This window comes from Mercurialis annua, linkage group LG5, assembly GCF_937616625.2.
Source record: "Mercurialis annua linkage group LG5, ddMerAnnu1.2, whole genome shotgun sequence".
NCBI lineage: Eukaryota > Viridiplantae > Streptophyta > Magnoliopsida > Malpighiales > Euphorbiaceae > Mercurialis > Mercurialis annua.
Window position 1 is genome coordinate 42,235,295 of NC_065574.1, and position 15,346 is coordinate 42,250,640.

Below are 15,346 nucleotides of genomic sequence, written 5' to 3' on the forward strand. Positions count from 1 at the left end.
TTGTTCTGAGTTTTTGGTTCGTTTTCTGTCAATCCGGATGTGGAATCCAACTTCATATCGATGTGCACTAGTGCGTTCTTGACTAATTGAAGCGTCTCTAGCTTGTTTGATCGACTAGTGTTCGTGCGTGCTTGATAGATTTGGCTATGGTAGGTATTTTTAGGGTTTGATTATACTATTTGGGTGATCAATTTTCCGACCTCTGGCTAGGTCAATTAGTAGTCCTATTTATAGAGGTTAGATTAGGGTTAGTGCTAAGTTACGTTAGGAGTCTATTAATGAGTGCTAGAGTTGAGTTACGTGTCTACAAATGAGTAAGGTGATTAGCTTAGAAGTCTATCTAGAGAGGTTTGACATCTATTTTAAGTATTTATTTAATTAAATTCATATTAATTTATGCCTGCTAAGCAAAAAGGGGTTAAAAGCTTATTTTGGTGCCCGAATGTATTAAAATGGCTTCTCGTACCTTAAGCGTTTAGGTATGGTCAATTTAGTCCGCCAAACTTGAAAATTGGCCCATAAACTTTTAAGATATTGCAATTAGTTTAATTTCTCAGACTTAGATCACAATCTCTTTGGATTTTTATAGGCTACTTGCAGCTAATTACATTTCAATCCTTCAAATTTGCAACTGTACACTGATTTGACCAGCTTGAATCCAAACAAGCGGACGACAAGCTCGTCACCCGAACGAATTTCTCAGGAAATCATCATTGGATGCTTCAGTCCCTTGTCATTTTTATCTTTCCGGAAAATAGACGTCGACTATTATTAAATGTCAATTTGAAAATAAATTAAAACTAGGGATTTATTTTAATTTTTTTTATATTTTATAATGGTGAGTGTGTCTCACTCGATGGGGTGAGAGTGGAGGAGAGCCTTTTTGATACGAAAACACAAGATGTGGGTCTGGTTGACCCTTTTTATTCGAAAAATGAATTATTTTGATATTGTCAAGTACAGAGGGTGAATTGATACTTTGTTCACAGAAAATAAGAGATTATATTTGAAGAAAAATATACAAATAAATCAAGAATCAACACAAATCAGAAATCCATAGATACTATAACAGATGAGGTAGACTCTCTTAGCTTTGACTGTGTGGTTCAAAAATGTCCCTGTTATCCAACAGTAGAATTGCCTCCTATTCTTCTTCTTCTTCTCTGCCATTGTATTTATTCTCAAATAATAAGGTAATAATGTTCTTCTTCTGTTCTAACCTTATACAAATTTAGCTGTAATGGCGTCGTACTTGGTTATATACAGGTTGGTAGCTTAAACATAAAGAAGAAAAATACAACTGACCAAAAAATGAGGCCATTGAGAGTCTCAAGTGATGATGATGTGCCTTTTCCCCGTGATTACGATGAGTTACTTGCCCAAGTAAGTTTCTCATTTTATTTTAACAGTTGCATGCAAATTTTCTCACTTTTTTTATCTTTTTTCTGGTGACTAACAGGCCAAAAAAGCAACTCAATTGGCTTTCATAGACGGTAAACAACTCATGGTTGGTCTTATTTACCACTCTCCAATTTCATTCATTAGTTGACTCATTGGTTATCACTAATTTAAGTTATCATATAGGAGATTGAATTCCCCACTGCTGGACTTCAATCTGTACCAGGTGATGGTGAAGGTGGCATAGAAATGACTGAGAGCATGCAGTTCATTCGTCGGTTTTGTGATCGCTTTGTGATTCCTGAGAAAGCTTCACGAACCCGAGTTGTAAGCACCTTTTGTTGGATACATTATAGGATTGTTTACATATTAAATCTCAACGTTTCATTTTTTTAGCTATTTAATCCTGTCTTTTAAAAATTGCATCGGACATCCCAACCTTTCAATTTTCTGGCATTCTGTAGTGTAGCCTATAGTTGTTTTCACCAAATATAAAGGTATGAAATGTGTATCAAACGACGGTGTTTTGTATGAAACAACACCAAAAAACGGCTATAAGCTACAGAATGCCAAAATATTTGAAGGTTGGGATGTGCAATGCAAATTTTAAAGAATGGGATTAAATCGCTAAAGCAATGAAACGTTTGGATTTAATATGCAAAAACCGTACATAATACAGCATGAGCTATATTGAGTTTTTCTTTTTTTACACTCTTTGTTAGTATTCTAAGAAGTCAAATTAATACATATATGATATATTCAGTTTTTCCCTGAGGCAAATGAAGTTGAATTTGCAAGAGAATCCGTCTTTGAAGGATCTTCACTTAAGTTGGATTATTTAACAAAGCCGTCGTTTTTTGAGGATTTTGGTTTTGTCGAGAAAGTGAAAATGACGGATCGGGTGAAGCAAGAAGATGAACTGTTTCTTGTCGCCTACCCGTATTTTAACGTCAATGGTAGCTTCAAACTTGCCATCTTGAGGAATTAGTCTCCGCTGCATTTACATTGTTGCTATTCCTTTGCAATTTAGAAATGCTTGTGGTGGAAGAGCTCTACAAAGATGCTGTTGTCAACACAACAAGAAAACTCATTATTTTCAATGGAGAACTTGACCGTATAAGATCGGGCTGTATCCTTCACTAGTTTGATATGCATTTCAAGTTATAGTTACATTTCCCTATAGCTTCCGAAAATGTCCCAAAATTGCTCTGCTGCTTCGTCTCTTTTTATAAGTAGAATGGTATTTTAAATGTTAAATATATTTTATCAATCATTTACATATCTACTTCTTTTCAAATTATCTTTATTCTCTCATTGCATAGAACTGTTTTTCTTGATTTTTGCATGAAATTCATACAAGTTTCTGATGCTGACAGAAATTTGCTTCATTTTTAATTTAAGGAAGAAAAAAATATCGGTTGAGACAGGTCAAGTTTAATGTTCAAAGGGTGATTTTCCTTGATAGAAGTAAGATTATCCACCATTTTTCTATCCTAAGCTGGCCGCTCTTTTGAAGACGCTCTTTCCGGTGATGGAGACTGTGTATTACATTCACAACTTCAAGGGACTCAAAGGAGGAACTCTTTTCAGGTCTGCTACTAAATCGCTCTTGGAACTTGCACACTTCTACGGTTGTACCTACCATAATATTCGTTTTTATTGAAAATTGCTTAGGAAGTAGCTAATGATTTTCCAAGGGACCATCTATCTGCTCGTCATAGTTAATTTTGATTCCGACGTATTGATTTTCAATTTTTTTTTTCTTTAATTGGGAATTAGGTGCTATCCAGGACCATGGAAAGTTATAAGAAAAGTAAAGAATGGAAGTATATGTGTGCATCAGCAGGAAGTTATGCCATCTCTTAAGGAAGTTGCACTTAATATTCTCCCATCAGCTTGACAATTTGGTACTATAAATGCAACTTACTATGTAAATGATTGTGTAATGTATAAATTTTCAGAAACAATAACGTAATCAGTTTCGTGCAAGAAATTACTACTGTTGATATCTGACATTATTTTGATTCAGTTAGCCTCAGCATGATTATGAGCGGTTGTTTCACCAGGCCGAAACTCAGAGAGTCAGAACTCTTCAAAAGTTTTTCATTGTTTCAATGCTACTCATAGTAATCACTCATCTAATATGCTTTTGTGCAATTGAAATAGGCCTGTATTTTACATCTAACAAGCGATACCACAAACTAATCTTTTCATAACTACGGCAATGGATATTTTTTACACCACGTCGGTCACATACCAATTCACTGTGGCATGTTTTACACCTTTTGGACTGGTAAAAACAATATATAACATATCCCAACAGTCATTCCTAATACAATGTTCAGTTCGAAACAATAATAGTATTCCTAATTCAGTGCAGAAGATAGAATCGCAGTGATGGTCATAAAGATTTGAAGCATAGATGGGCGAGCATTTGGATCGTGAGCAACGCAAGCTTTTGCCAATTGAGCTATTGAAAAGGCGACATGTAACGGAAAATTATCATCTTTCAAACAAGGATCAATCAAGGCATTGAGTTTGTCCCGTGCATCGTCTCCTTCAACAACATTTTCTATCAATTCAAATAGCATCATCTTTTCTTCACCATCAAGAACTGCATTTTTTCCTGATAATAGCTCCAACACCACTACCCCATATGCAAAAACATCTAGTTTTGAACTAATTACTCCATTCTCGAGGTACTCAGGCGCCATGTAGCCATTGGTTCCAACCACATGCCTTGTCAATTGAGGTTCACCATCGTCATGATCAGCTCTCGCGAGCCCAAAATTAGTAATCTTGGCTGTGAGGTTCCCGTCTAAGAGAATATTGGCCGAAGTCAAATTCTTATGAACAAGAGGAGGGGTGGTGAAATTATGAAGGTAATTGATGGCGTTAGCGACATTACAGGCAATCTGTAGTCTTTGCTTCCATGATAGTATTGAAATCGGGTTCATTAGATTATTAATTTTGTGAGGGTGAAGCCAATTATCTAATGAACCACAGTCTGCATAATGATAGACAAGGAAAGTGTTAGCTTCATGCACACAGAACCCGGAGAGCCGAACAATGTCGGAGTGATTTATTTTCTTCAGTATGCCTATCTCCTTTGAGATATCTCCTGTCATTATTTTTACGGCCGCATGATCGCCTTTTTATTAAGCCTTTGTAGACAGAGCCTTTGATTCTGTTTGTTTCGGTGAAATAGTCTGTGGCTGTCTGTATGGTTTCAAATTTGTACATAATCAAAGATTCAACCGGGAATTCAAATCCTGACACAGAAGACAGATTGTTTTCTGTTGAATTGGCCTCTTCAGATTGGCGTCGACACCGACGACAAAAGTACCATAATGAAATTGATGAGAGAAAAATCAAAAAGGCGGCTCCGACTGCAGTACCAGCAATCAGCCATTTCTTGGAAGAGTGAGATTCTACCACAGCAGGGACGATTACTATCGGCGGAGTAGATACGGGAGGTCGAGAATAATCAGGTAATTCTATAATGACCGGCTTAGTTAACAAAGGAACTAAAATGGTAGTAAATGGATAAATAAGATCTTCTTCTAGCAATTTATTGGCATCAAGAACGCTCTGTTCATCAGCATGGAAGAAGTTAGCAATTTGAGAAATGTAATCTGTCCAATCAACCATATAAGTGAGCATGTACTTGACTCCAAAAGCAGTTTGGTTAGGCGTAGGACAAGCACATCTCAGAGGGACACGGACGTTCAAACCTGCGAACAGCTCGTTGAGATCGTAAGGATTCTGCTCTGCCAAGGCCTGACAAGTTGTCAAGCCTTGATAAGTATCGTTAGCTAAAGTGAAGTAATTCTCCTCCTCAGTTTTGATTCTGTAAGTAGCATTATGTTGATAGTAAAGGCCTTTGTAACAAGAACAATCCACGGGCACTACGACTTGCTTGTGCGTGGGGATGGTGGCCGCAACGGAGGAGATGTTGTTGATGGCGGCGATGAGTTTCGCTCCCTTACGGGTGCCGCCGAGTAGAGAGCTGATTTCGGCAGGAGTGGTATAAGGAGGATCTGAACGGAAGGTAATGTAGGCTTGGCAGGTTGATTGGGCAGCATTGCAGGAGTAGCCTCTTGTGCTGGGATCAGGGTCTTCACAATCTAATTGGTGGTTGTTTACATATGCTTGTTTTTTTTTTTTGGTCAAATCACCAAAAGAGAGCAAAATATATTGCAAAAAAGAGGGAGATACACCTGCATACAGCAGTAAAAACTCACAGGGCCTATCTGCTATTTACATCAAACTTGATTCTAGTAAAGACAGAATTACAATCAACGCTAGCATGGTTAAAAATCACATCATTTCTAGACATCCAAATGCTATAAACAGTGGCACCAAACCATCTTCTCCTGTGTTTAGCAATCTTTGATTTGCCTCTGGATCTTCTAGAGAACAAGCTAACTATCCTTCTCCAGCTAGTAATATTCTTCTGAAGACCAAGCTCAGTTAACACTTTTTGCCAGATACCATTAGCAAAAGGGCACTCATAAAACAAATGATTAACGTTCTCAGTAGTAGCATTACACAGACTGCAAACATCATTGTTAATGACTTTCCATCTAAAGAGTTTATCTTTAGTGTGAATCCTGTTTAGTAACACAAGCCAAGAAACAAAGGAGTGTCTAGGCATATTCCCTGCAAACCAGATTAGAGAGTACCAAGAAAGTTTCCTCTTATCTGGGATCATACTTCTACTGACACTGTTAACAGTAAAAATCCCATTCTTTTGAGCTTTCCAGACAACATAATCCTCATTCTCTTTTATGAATTTCCAGCAAGCTTGGGTATAGTCATCAGCAGGATCTGGCAATTTCCACTGATTCCCTCTCCAGACATCCTTAACCATAGCTGTTTTAGGAATGTCAGCATCATCAATGTTTATGTTTGGGAACCAATTCACAATAGATTTCCCCTTTAACCAAGGATCATGCCAAAACTTAAACTTGTCCCCATTTCCAAGCTTATAATCAATCAGAGGCATGATGATAGATCTCACCTTTAACAGTTGTCTCCAACACCAAGAGCTGTCATAGGACTTGGTTATCCCCCAAAAACTTAATCTCTTAAGTTTATTCATGGAAACCCAGCTTGCCCAAAGAGATGGCTTGAAGGAAATTAAATTCCACACATGCTTGCAGATAGCTGCTGAATTCCAAGTATGAATATGTTTGATGCCTAGACCACCAAACTTTTTGTCATCACAAATTCTCTCCCAGCTAACCATACCTCCCTTGTTCCCTGATCCAGTACCAAACCAGAGAAAGTTTCTGCAAATAGCCCCAATACCATTAATCACAGCCTTGGGAAGCAGAAAAGTAGAGCTCCAATACACATTCATACTCATGAGCACTGAGTTTATTAGCTGCATTCTTCCTGCATAAGACAAACTCTTGGCTGTCCAGCTACAAATCCTATTAGAGATCTTCTGGATTAAGGAGTTACAAATATCCTTGGAGAGCCTAGAAGAAATAAGGGGTAATCCAAGGTAATTGATGGGAAGCTTTCCTTCTTTGAAACCAGTAATATTCAGAGCCATCTCTCTAGCTTCTTGATCATGACTATTGAAGAATATGGCACTTTTCTGAGGGTTAGGAATAAGGCCAGAGCATCTGGAGAACTCAGCCAGGGAATCTGTAATAACATTTATGGACTGCACATCTAAGTTGCTAAAAACAAAGAGATCATCAGCAAAACAGAGATGGCTTAGATTTATAGCTTTGCAGCCCTTATGAAACTTGAAACTGGAAGCAGAAATTATCTTAGACATAATCCTGGAAAAATAATCCATACATAAAACAAAGATCAAGGGTGAAATGGGGTCCCCTTGTCTCAGTCCCCTGCCACCAGCAAAAAAAACCCTCTGCTTCCCCATTTATCATAACAGAAAAGTGCACAGTTCTAATACACTTCATAATAGTTCTAATCATACTCTCAGGAAATCTATACCCATACAGAATTTCCTCAACAAAATCCCAATCCACATGAGTTACCTTTTGATCTATGGTAGTTCCTGACAATTTCATGGGCCAATAAGATATTTTCAGCAATACTCCTCCCAGGAATGAAAGCTGATTGACACGGACTCACAAGCTTATCAATCACTCCTCTGATTCTGTTGGTAATAACTTTCGAGATGCCCTTGTATATAACATTGCAGCAGGAGATAGGCCTGTACTCACTAATGGAAGTAGGATCCTTGATCTTAGGGATAAGAGTAATGGCAGTGGAGTTAGTTTGCTTGAGCATTTTATTGGAAGAGAAAAAATCAGAGATTGCTTCTGTGATCTCACTCCCAATAGTGCTCCAACATTTTTTGAAGAACATGCTGCTAAAGCCATCAGGCCCAGGAGCCTTGTCAGAACCAATAGAGAATAAAGCATTTTTAATTTCTTCAGCAGTAACAGGGCTTTCAAGCATAGCTCTATCACCATCATTTAACATATATCCTTCAGCACAAACATTTTGGTCAACACTGCTTCTATTTATCATAGAAGTTCCAAGAAAAGCCTTATAATGCTCAATTACCTTATTCTTGATCTGATCAGGCTCAGTGTATATAGTACCTCCCACTTATATATGCTTGTTGTGCTTCTATGACTAACAAGCCACTCAGCAAAATTAACACAAATACAAGAAACATGGTAGGATACACTTCAATAACTTTGGTCTGATTTGGTTTTGCTTTGCTTTACCTGCATTGCCATTTAAAGCTAAAATAATTGACCAAACGGGTCAATTAACTTACACTTGATCATTTTAATTAATTGATATAATATTTTCTAACAATTATCTTTTAAAATGTACAAAATGATAAAATACATAAATTTGATAATCCAATTTAAAGATTAATTATTGGGATTATTTTCCAAATACTTGTTTTGGGTAAAGTATTTACACCATTTTAGCCTATCTTTTCCTCTTATCCTATGTTACCTAATAAGCTAACTTATTTATCAAAAATACCCACTGTATAAAGAAGCCTTATCTCATTCCTCTTATCCTATGTTACCTAATAAGCTAACTTATTTATCAAAAATATCCACTATATAAAAAAGTCTTATCTTATTTTAGGTTAAACTTTTACATAGCCACCTTTTTTTCCTCTCTCTTCTCTCTCTTCTTCTCTCTTCTTTTCTTCTTCTTTTCTTCTTCTTTTTCATTTGATTTTCAGTTTATCTCCTCCGATTACTTTTCCGTTCGTCTTTCCGGTCGCGCTTCCGTTCGTCTACTTCCGATGGGTTTCTCGTCGTTTCCAGTCGTTTTTCCGTTCGTCTTTTCCGTTCGCGCTAGTTCATTCGTCTCTTCCGTTCGCGCTATGGATTTCTCGACTCATTTTTAGATTTGTGTAATTTTTTTAGGTTTTTTTTTGTAATGATTTAAATATTTTGTAAATAAATTATTGTAGATCTATAATTTTTTGTTTATAAAATTGTTCTATTATTCATATAATTATTTATTTTGTCTTCTCTTATTCATTGATTTGTTTATTGCTACTGATTTTGTAAAAAAAATTGATTTATGGTGCATTTGTAGTAATTTTATAATATATTTATGTTTTAGTGTATTTTTGGTGTATTATAGTATATTTCTGCTGTTTTTTAGTATATTTATGGTGCATTTACAGTGTTTATGGTGTATTTGCAGTGTTTATGGTGTATTTGCAGTGTTTCATGGTGTAAACCACAAAAAACACTACAAAATGCTATAAATACACTACTTATACACTATATATACACTACTTATACACTATATATACACTGCTTATACACTAATCTTACACTATATAAACATCATAAAAACACTATATATACACTACTGTTACACTATATAAAAAAAATTCAGAAAAAAAATCTGTAAAAAATAAAAATTAACATTATATATACACTATATATACACTAATCTTACACTATATAAAAAAACTGTCGGTCGGTTCGGTCGGTTCGGTTGATCGAACCGAAAAAACCGAAGACGGAAATTGGAAATCCAAAAAAAGGTATTTTTGAAATTAAAAAGACAAAGATATTTTTGTAAATAAAAAAAGATAAAAAAAATCAAAATTTGACAGGTAAAGGTGTAAATAAGTTATCAAAACATGTATTTCAAGAAATTACCACTTAATTATTTGGTTGAGGACATTTTTTTTGGGAGTGGCTCCCCTCAAGTTCATAATCCCTCCATTTTCCTCAAGTCCATTTAGATGGATGACACATAAGTAAATTTTAATTTAGTTTAATATTGTTTTTATCATTTTACTTATGTGTCATCCATCTAAATGTACTTGAGGAAAATGGAAGGGATTATGAACTTGAGGGGAGTCATTCCCAATATTTTTTAAGTGTGACATAACTAATTAAAATCTCTAAAAGATCTTATCAATTAATAATTAAATTAATTGTTAATTAGAAATAAATATTTTTTTATTGGAGTTTAAAATAAACTTTATCTATGTTAGTTGTTTTTTTTTTTTGAATAATAGACTTCGCATTAATTAAGAAACCACATACAAAGAACGCAACAACGACACCGAATGTTTGGATCCCAGAAATTGACATCAGACATAGAATATGAATCTCTTGCTAACAAGTGAGCAATCATATTCGCTGATCTCCTAATAAAAGATACAGAACTATTAGTAAAATGACTAAGCATAATCCTGCAATCTTGTAGAAGAAACCCAATATAAGAGTTATCAATAGCATTCGTGGAAAGAGCTGTAACAAGAAGTTGAGAATCTGACTCAAACTGAACATGCTGAACTTGTCTAGTGCCCAACCACGATAATGCTTCTTTAAGGCTAATGACCTCTGCCAGAAATGGGTCAGAATGCATAGCAAAAGATCTATTATGAACTCCTACAATTCGTCCACTAGAGTCTCTAACAACACAGCCTGTACCAAGTCTGCATGCTTGTGCAAAAACGGCACCATCAAAGTTACATTTCAAAAAACCTGGTTGTGGTGGCTGCCAAAATATAGAAGTCGCAGTCAGCTCGCCAAAAGAAGGAGATTTGCCTTGAGCAGCCTGCCACAAAAGAAGAGTAGCAATAGATCTATGGACGATAATATTTGGAGCAACACAGCGACCCGTCCAAACATAAACATTGCGATTATTCCAAATAGCCCACAAAAGCATAACCGTTCTCTGTTGAACATAAGAGGTAGCAGTACAAAAGACATGATCCAGCCATATTTTCAGATCATGGCAGGGATGAACAGGAACCATAAGATCAGTCAAAGCCCAACAATATTTTGCAAAAGTACAAGAGAGCAACAAGTGAGTTATAGTTTCCTCCGACGAAAGACACAAGGGACAGTCAGTATTAATACTCATACCTCGCTGGCGAAGACAACATCTGGTTGGAAGACAATTTGAGCAACAACGCCATAGGAAATTTTTAACTTTTGGAGGAACCTTCAGTTTCCATAAATGCTTCCATCCTGACCAAATAACATTAGGAGTTGTGTTATTGTTAACTTCCATAAGGGCCTTATAGGCACTACGAACCGTATATAAGCCTTTTCGATCAAATCGCCAAGACCACTTATCATCATTGCAGCTGGAAGTAAGCGGAATTTTCAAAATTTCTTGAGCATCTCTGATACACAACACATCAGTAATGACATCAACATCCCAATCTTTACTATCCACTTTGAGCAAACTGCTAACCGTAGTACCTTCTAATTCTGGGATGAAAGGAGTTGAAGCATATGGATTATTCACATCTAGAAGCCAAGGATCTCCCCAAACAGCAGTTGTCTTACCATCACCAATAATCTTGCGATAACCCGGCGAGAGAAGAGACTTCGCTGCAATAATACTACGCCAACCATAGCTGGGATTATTTCCCACCGTAGCTTGAACAAAAGAAGACTTCGGGAAATATCTACCTTTAAGGATACGAGCCAGAAGTGAGGAAGGGTTATTAAGAATTCGCCAGCCTTGCTTCCCAAGTAACGACAAGTTGAACTCATGCAACTTCCGGAAACCCATACCCCCGTTTACTTTCTGAGCACAAAGTCTCTCCCATCTCTGCCAATGAATGCCACTGTGAGTGCTTGTACCTTGACCCCACCAAAACGAGTTCAACATACGCTCAAGTTCAGCGCAAAGGTTTAGCGGGAGAAGAAACACTTTCATAGTATATATTGGTAATGCTTGTAACACGGTTTTAATTAATATCTCTTTTCCCGCTTTAGACAAAAAGTTATTATTCCAACTGTGAAGACGTGACCAAACTTTATCTTTAATAAATGAAAAAGCAGCTCGCTTACTTCTACCAATGCAGGTAGGTAATCCAAGATAAAAACTACCAGAGCCGGTGGCGTCTGAAACCCCAAGAGTCGAAGTAATAAGACTACGGATTGGAGCAGTAGTATTCTTACTGAATTGAATAGACGATTTAGAAAGATTGACTGTCTGTCCCGAAGCAAGCTGATAGAGATGAAGGCATTCATTAACCTTGAGACACTCAGCTGTTGTAGCTCTGAAGAAAATAAGAATATCATCGGCAAAAAATAAATGAGAAAGAATTGGTGCTGTCCGAGCAATTCTGCATCCATGGATTAACTGCTGTGAAACATACTTACTGAAAATGGCCGAAAGACCCTCTGCACACATAATAAAAAGATATGGAGATAATGGATCCCCTTGACGAAGACCCCGAGAGGGAATAAGTGGTCCTAACTCTCTGCCATTAACCAAGAAGGTATAAGAAACAGTTGTAACACATGCCATTACTAGTTGTACCCATTTTTCATGAAAGCCAAACTTCAACATAATTGCTCGGAGAAAATGCCATTCAATGCGGTCATATGCTTTGCTCATATCAACCTTAAGAACTGCTACACCATCTTTCCCTTGCGTCTTGCGATTTAAATAATGAGAGACCTTCCCCGCAATAAGAATATTGTCTGAAATTAATCGACCCTGAATGAAAGCACATTGCGATTCTCCCACAATAGAGTTGAGAATACCTTTGAGTCGATTTGCCAAAACTTTAGAGAACACTTTATAAATAACATTACATAGAGAAATGGGCCGTAAATCACCAAGGACCGACGGGGAAACTCTTTTTGGAATTAGGATCACAAGAGTATCATTAATAGAGATAGGAAGAGTACCAGAAAGCATGAACTGATCACAAGCCTTAATAACATCAGAACCCACAATGTCCCAAAATTTCTGAAAAAAAGCTGGGTTTAAACCATCGGGACCAAGAGACTTATCAGGATGCATAGAGAATAAGGCCAACTTAACTTCCTCATTGGTAACAGGACAAAGTAAAGCAGAATTTTGCTCATCAGAAATCTGAGGCTCGATACAGTTCAAAATCATGTCCATGTGGCAACCCTGTGAGGAAAAAATTGCTGCAAAATGACCCAAAATAGTTTGGTCTAAACCATTATCCCAGGTTTTCACTACACCAAACTCATCTGTAAGCGAAGAAATATTATTAAGGCGACGACGATGGGTGGCTGCATTATGAAAAAATTTCGTGTTTTGGTCACCCGCATTCAACCAGTGTTGTTTAGCACGTTGCTTCCAAAACGAATTTTGTTGGTCATAAAGCTTTCCTAACTCAAGACTTACAGATTTATACTTTGCAACATCATGATGGTTGTGCTTACCCTTAAGAAGTCGAAGCTGATATTTACATTCCCCAATTCGATGCTTGAACTGGTTTCGCAAATCCAGGCCCCATTTATTCAAAGCTTGTCCACAACAAGCTATCTTTTCCAATACAAAACTTCCGCTAGTCAAGCCATGCCAATTGTCATGCACAACTTGCCGACAATCAGACTCATTAAGCCAGGCATTCTCAAAACGAAAGCGGCGATATCTAGAATAAGAGGCAACCTGGAAGAGCTTCAGAAAAATGGGAGTATGATCCGATGTAATAGCATTCAAGTTATTAAGCACTGCTTCAGGGAAAGTGCATTTCCAAGCAGAAGAAATAAGGGCTCTATCCAAAACGCTCTTCAACCCATTCACTCGAACTTCTTCCGCGTTCCCAAGTGAAGGGATAACCAATCATACCCAAGTCTGTAAGAGCACAATCTGTAATAACATCACGAAAATTGTCAATACAAGATTCTGGATGCATCAGTCTTCCACGTTTCTCACTTTGAGCCAATAGATCGTTGAAGTCACCAATAATGCACCAAGGTAAATGAGAGGTCTGCGATAACCGCCGCAAGAGATTCCAAGAATTCTTACGTAAATGACGCTCAGGGCAAGCATAGAACCCTGTTAACCGCCAAGAAGGAAGACCACTGATAGTAACTTCGAGGTCAATATGGTTGTGAGAATAACTCAAAAGTGAAGCTGCACCTTTTCCTTTCCAAAGCATGGCTAAACCTCCTCCTGTCCCCACACTATCAACAATGAAAATACCATCAAAACCAAGCTGAGAGCGAATACCATATAACTTGTGTCTGCTGATTTTAGTTTCCATTAAGAAAATGAAATTGGGCGCAAGAAAAGACACCAGGTCTTTAAGCTCGTGAACTGTACGCAAGTTGCCCATTCCGCGACAATTCCAGCTCAAACAACTCATACTTAGGGCCCTTAGAGTTAGCCTCAAACACCCCTGTAACTTAAGCGCGTACTATATATCTCTAATATGCACGTAGGGACTCCAACATCTGATGACTGTAGAAATAAAGCTCAACTTGCGGGAAAAAGAGGAAACCAAAGAAGATCAAAACCGTAGTATAGCAAATAAAGTTTTCAGCGGCAAAAGAACAAACACCTTAAGAGCAAGTTATGAAGACCAAAGAAGAAATACTTCAACTGATATGGACAAAGCACCAAAAGCTCACGAAACGGTGAACAGATAACCCCAGATTCCTCGCCTTGAATTCTGTAAATTGCATAAATTTCAAAACCCACATTAAATACAACAACCTTGATATGAACTTTTAGACAAACCACGATACGACGAGTATCGGAAATGAATCCCCGACCTCACGCGCAAACAAAGACTTAGCCACTAGGCAAGCCTTCAAGTGTGATTGGAGCCCATACCATACGGGAAGATAGACTACGAAAGCTATCCGCATGATTTATTCCAAGTGGTTGACTTGAAAGACTCTAAAATCAGCCAGTCTAGTCTTTTCTAGTCTTTGTAGTGACCAACTTATACCAAATTATAGTGCTTCTTCTTATCAAGTAATTATAGTGCTCCACTCAAAATGCTCGTGAGAAACTTTTTTTTTTTTTAAATCTATACTAAAACGTTTGGTGTTTTTTTAAAAAAAAATATCCTAACATTTTAAATCTTTAATAATCGTTGATATAAAAATTTGTTTTATATGTTTTTTATAACAGCTGATAGTTATTTTAATACCAGTCGTAAGTTCGTACATTTGCACGGAATCTAATTAATAATTATTTACAGATAACAACTAAAATTTAAAAATTATGAACCATTAAATAAAATATTTTATTTATTTAAGAATTAATAAGAATTATCTATTAATAATAATTTTTAGAAATCAAATAATTGTTTTATTTAAATTTCGAACTATAAAAATGCTATTGGTGTAAGTATTTTATTTAAGTTGGAAAACTAATAAGAATTATCTATTAATAACAACTTTTTTAATAATTAAATAAGTGTTTTATCTAAGTTGGAAATTTATGAGAATCTCCTTTGCTCCTTTCAATTATATAAGTACTAGTCGTAAGCCCGCGCATTTGCGCGAAATCTAATTAATAGTTTTTTTTTTATGAATGAAATTTTATAAAACCAAAAACCAACACTCAAAAGCCAAAAAAAGACTTAAGAGAGAGGCAAAAACAAACAATCATCCAAGAAAAATACAATCCAAGTTTCTAATAAATTCCAAACTAGAATAAGGGAAAGGTGGCTTCAAATATTTATAGAAATTCGAAGCCATGGTAAAACTATCAAAAAATA

The 15,346-nt window shown here is 36.5% G+C and overlaps 2 protein-coding genes and 1 pseudogene across 3 annotated transcripts; 1 reads left to right on the top strand and 2 right to left on the bottom strand.

The window, feature by feature from the left end:
- The first annotated feature begins 1,031 nt into the window (after positions 1–1,031).
- Positions 1,032–3,406, top strand: LOC126682970 (protein LPA3). 2 transcript variants are annotated; one of them, XM_050378775.2, is made up of 8 exons: positions 1,032–1,193; positions 1,267–1,383; positions 1,460–1,507; positions 1,585–1,725; positions 2,162–2,354; positions 2,429–2,527; positions 2,871–2,988; positions 3,189–3,406. In XM_050378775.2, the coding sequence occupies exons 1-8, from the start codon at positions 1,113–1,115 to the stop codon at positions 3,262–3,264; spliced, it is 873 nt and encodes a 290-aa protein (XP_050234732.1). In that variant the 5' UTR covers positions 1,032–1,112; the 3' UTR covers positions 3,265–3,406. The 2 variants fall into 2 exon arrangements, with proteins under 2 accessions (XP_050234732.1, XP_050234731.1); XM_050378774.2 differs by having other exon boundaries at positions 1,033–1,193; positions 3,178–3,406.
- A 184-nt stretch (positions 3,407–3,590) lies between these two features.
- Positions 3,591–7,297, bottom strand: LOC126681872 (protein LYK5-like; annotated as a pseudogene).
- Positions 7,298–7,386: 89 nt separating this feature from the next.
- Positions 7,387–13,951, bottom strand: LOC126681873 (uncharacterized). The gene is made up of 4 exons (XM_050377427.1): positions 13,462–13,951; positions 9,930–13,343; positions 7,989–8,022; positions 7,387–7,903 (listed from the first exon to the last, which is right to left on the bottom strand). Exons 1-4 carry the CDS (start codon positions 13,949–13,951, stop codon positions 7,387–7,389), a joined length of 4,455 nt encoding a protein of 1,484 aa, XP_050233384.1.
- Positions 13,952–15,346: the final 1,395 nt, after the last annotated feature.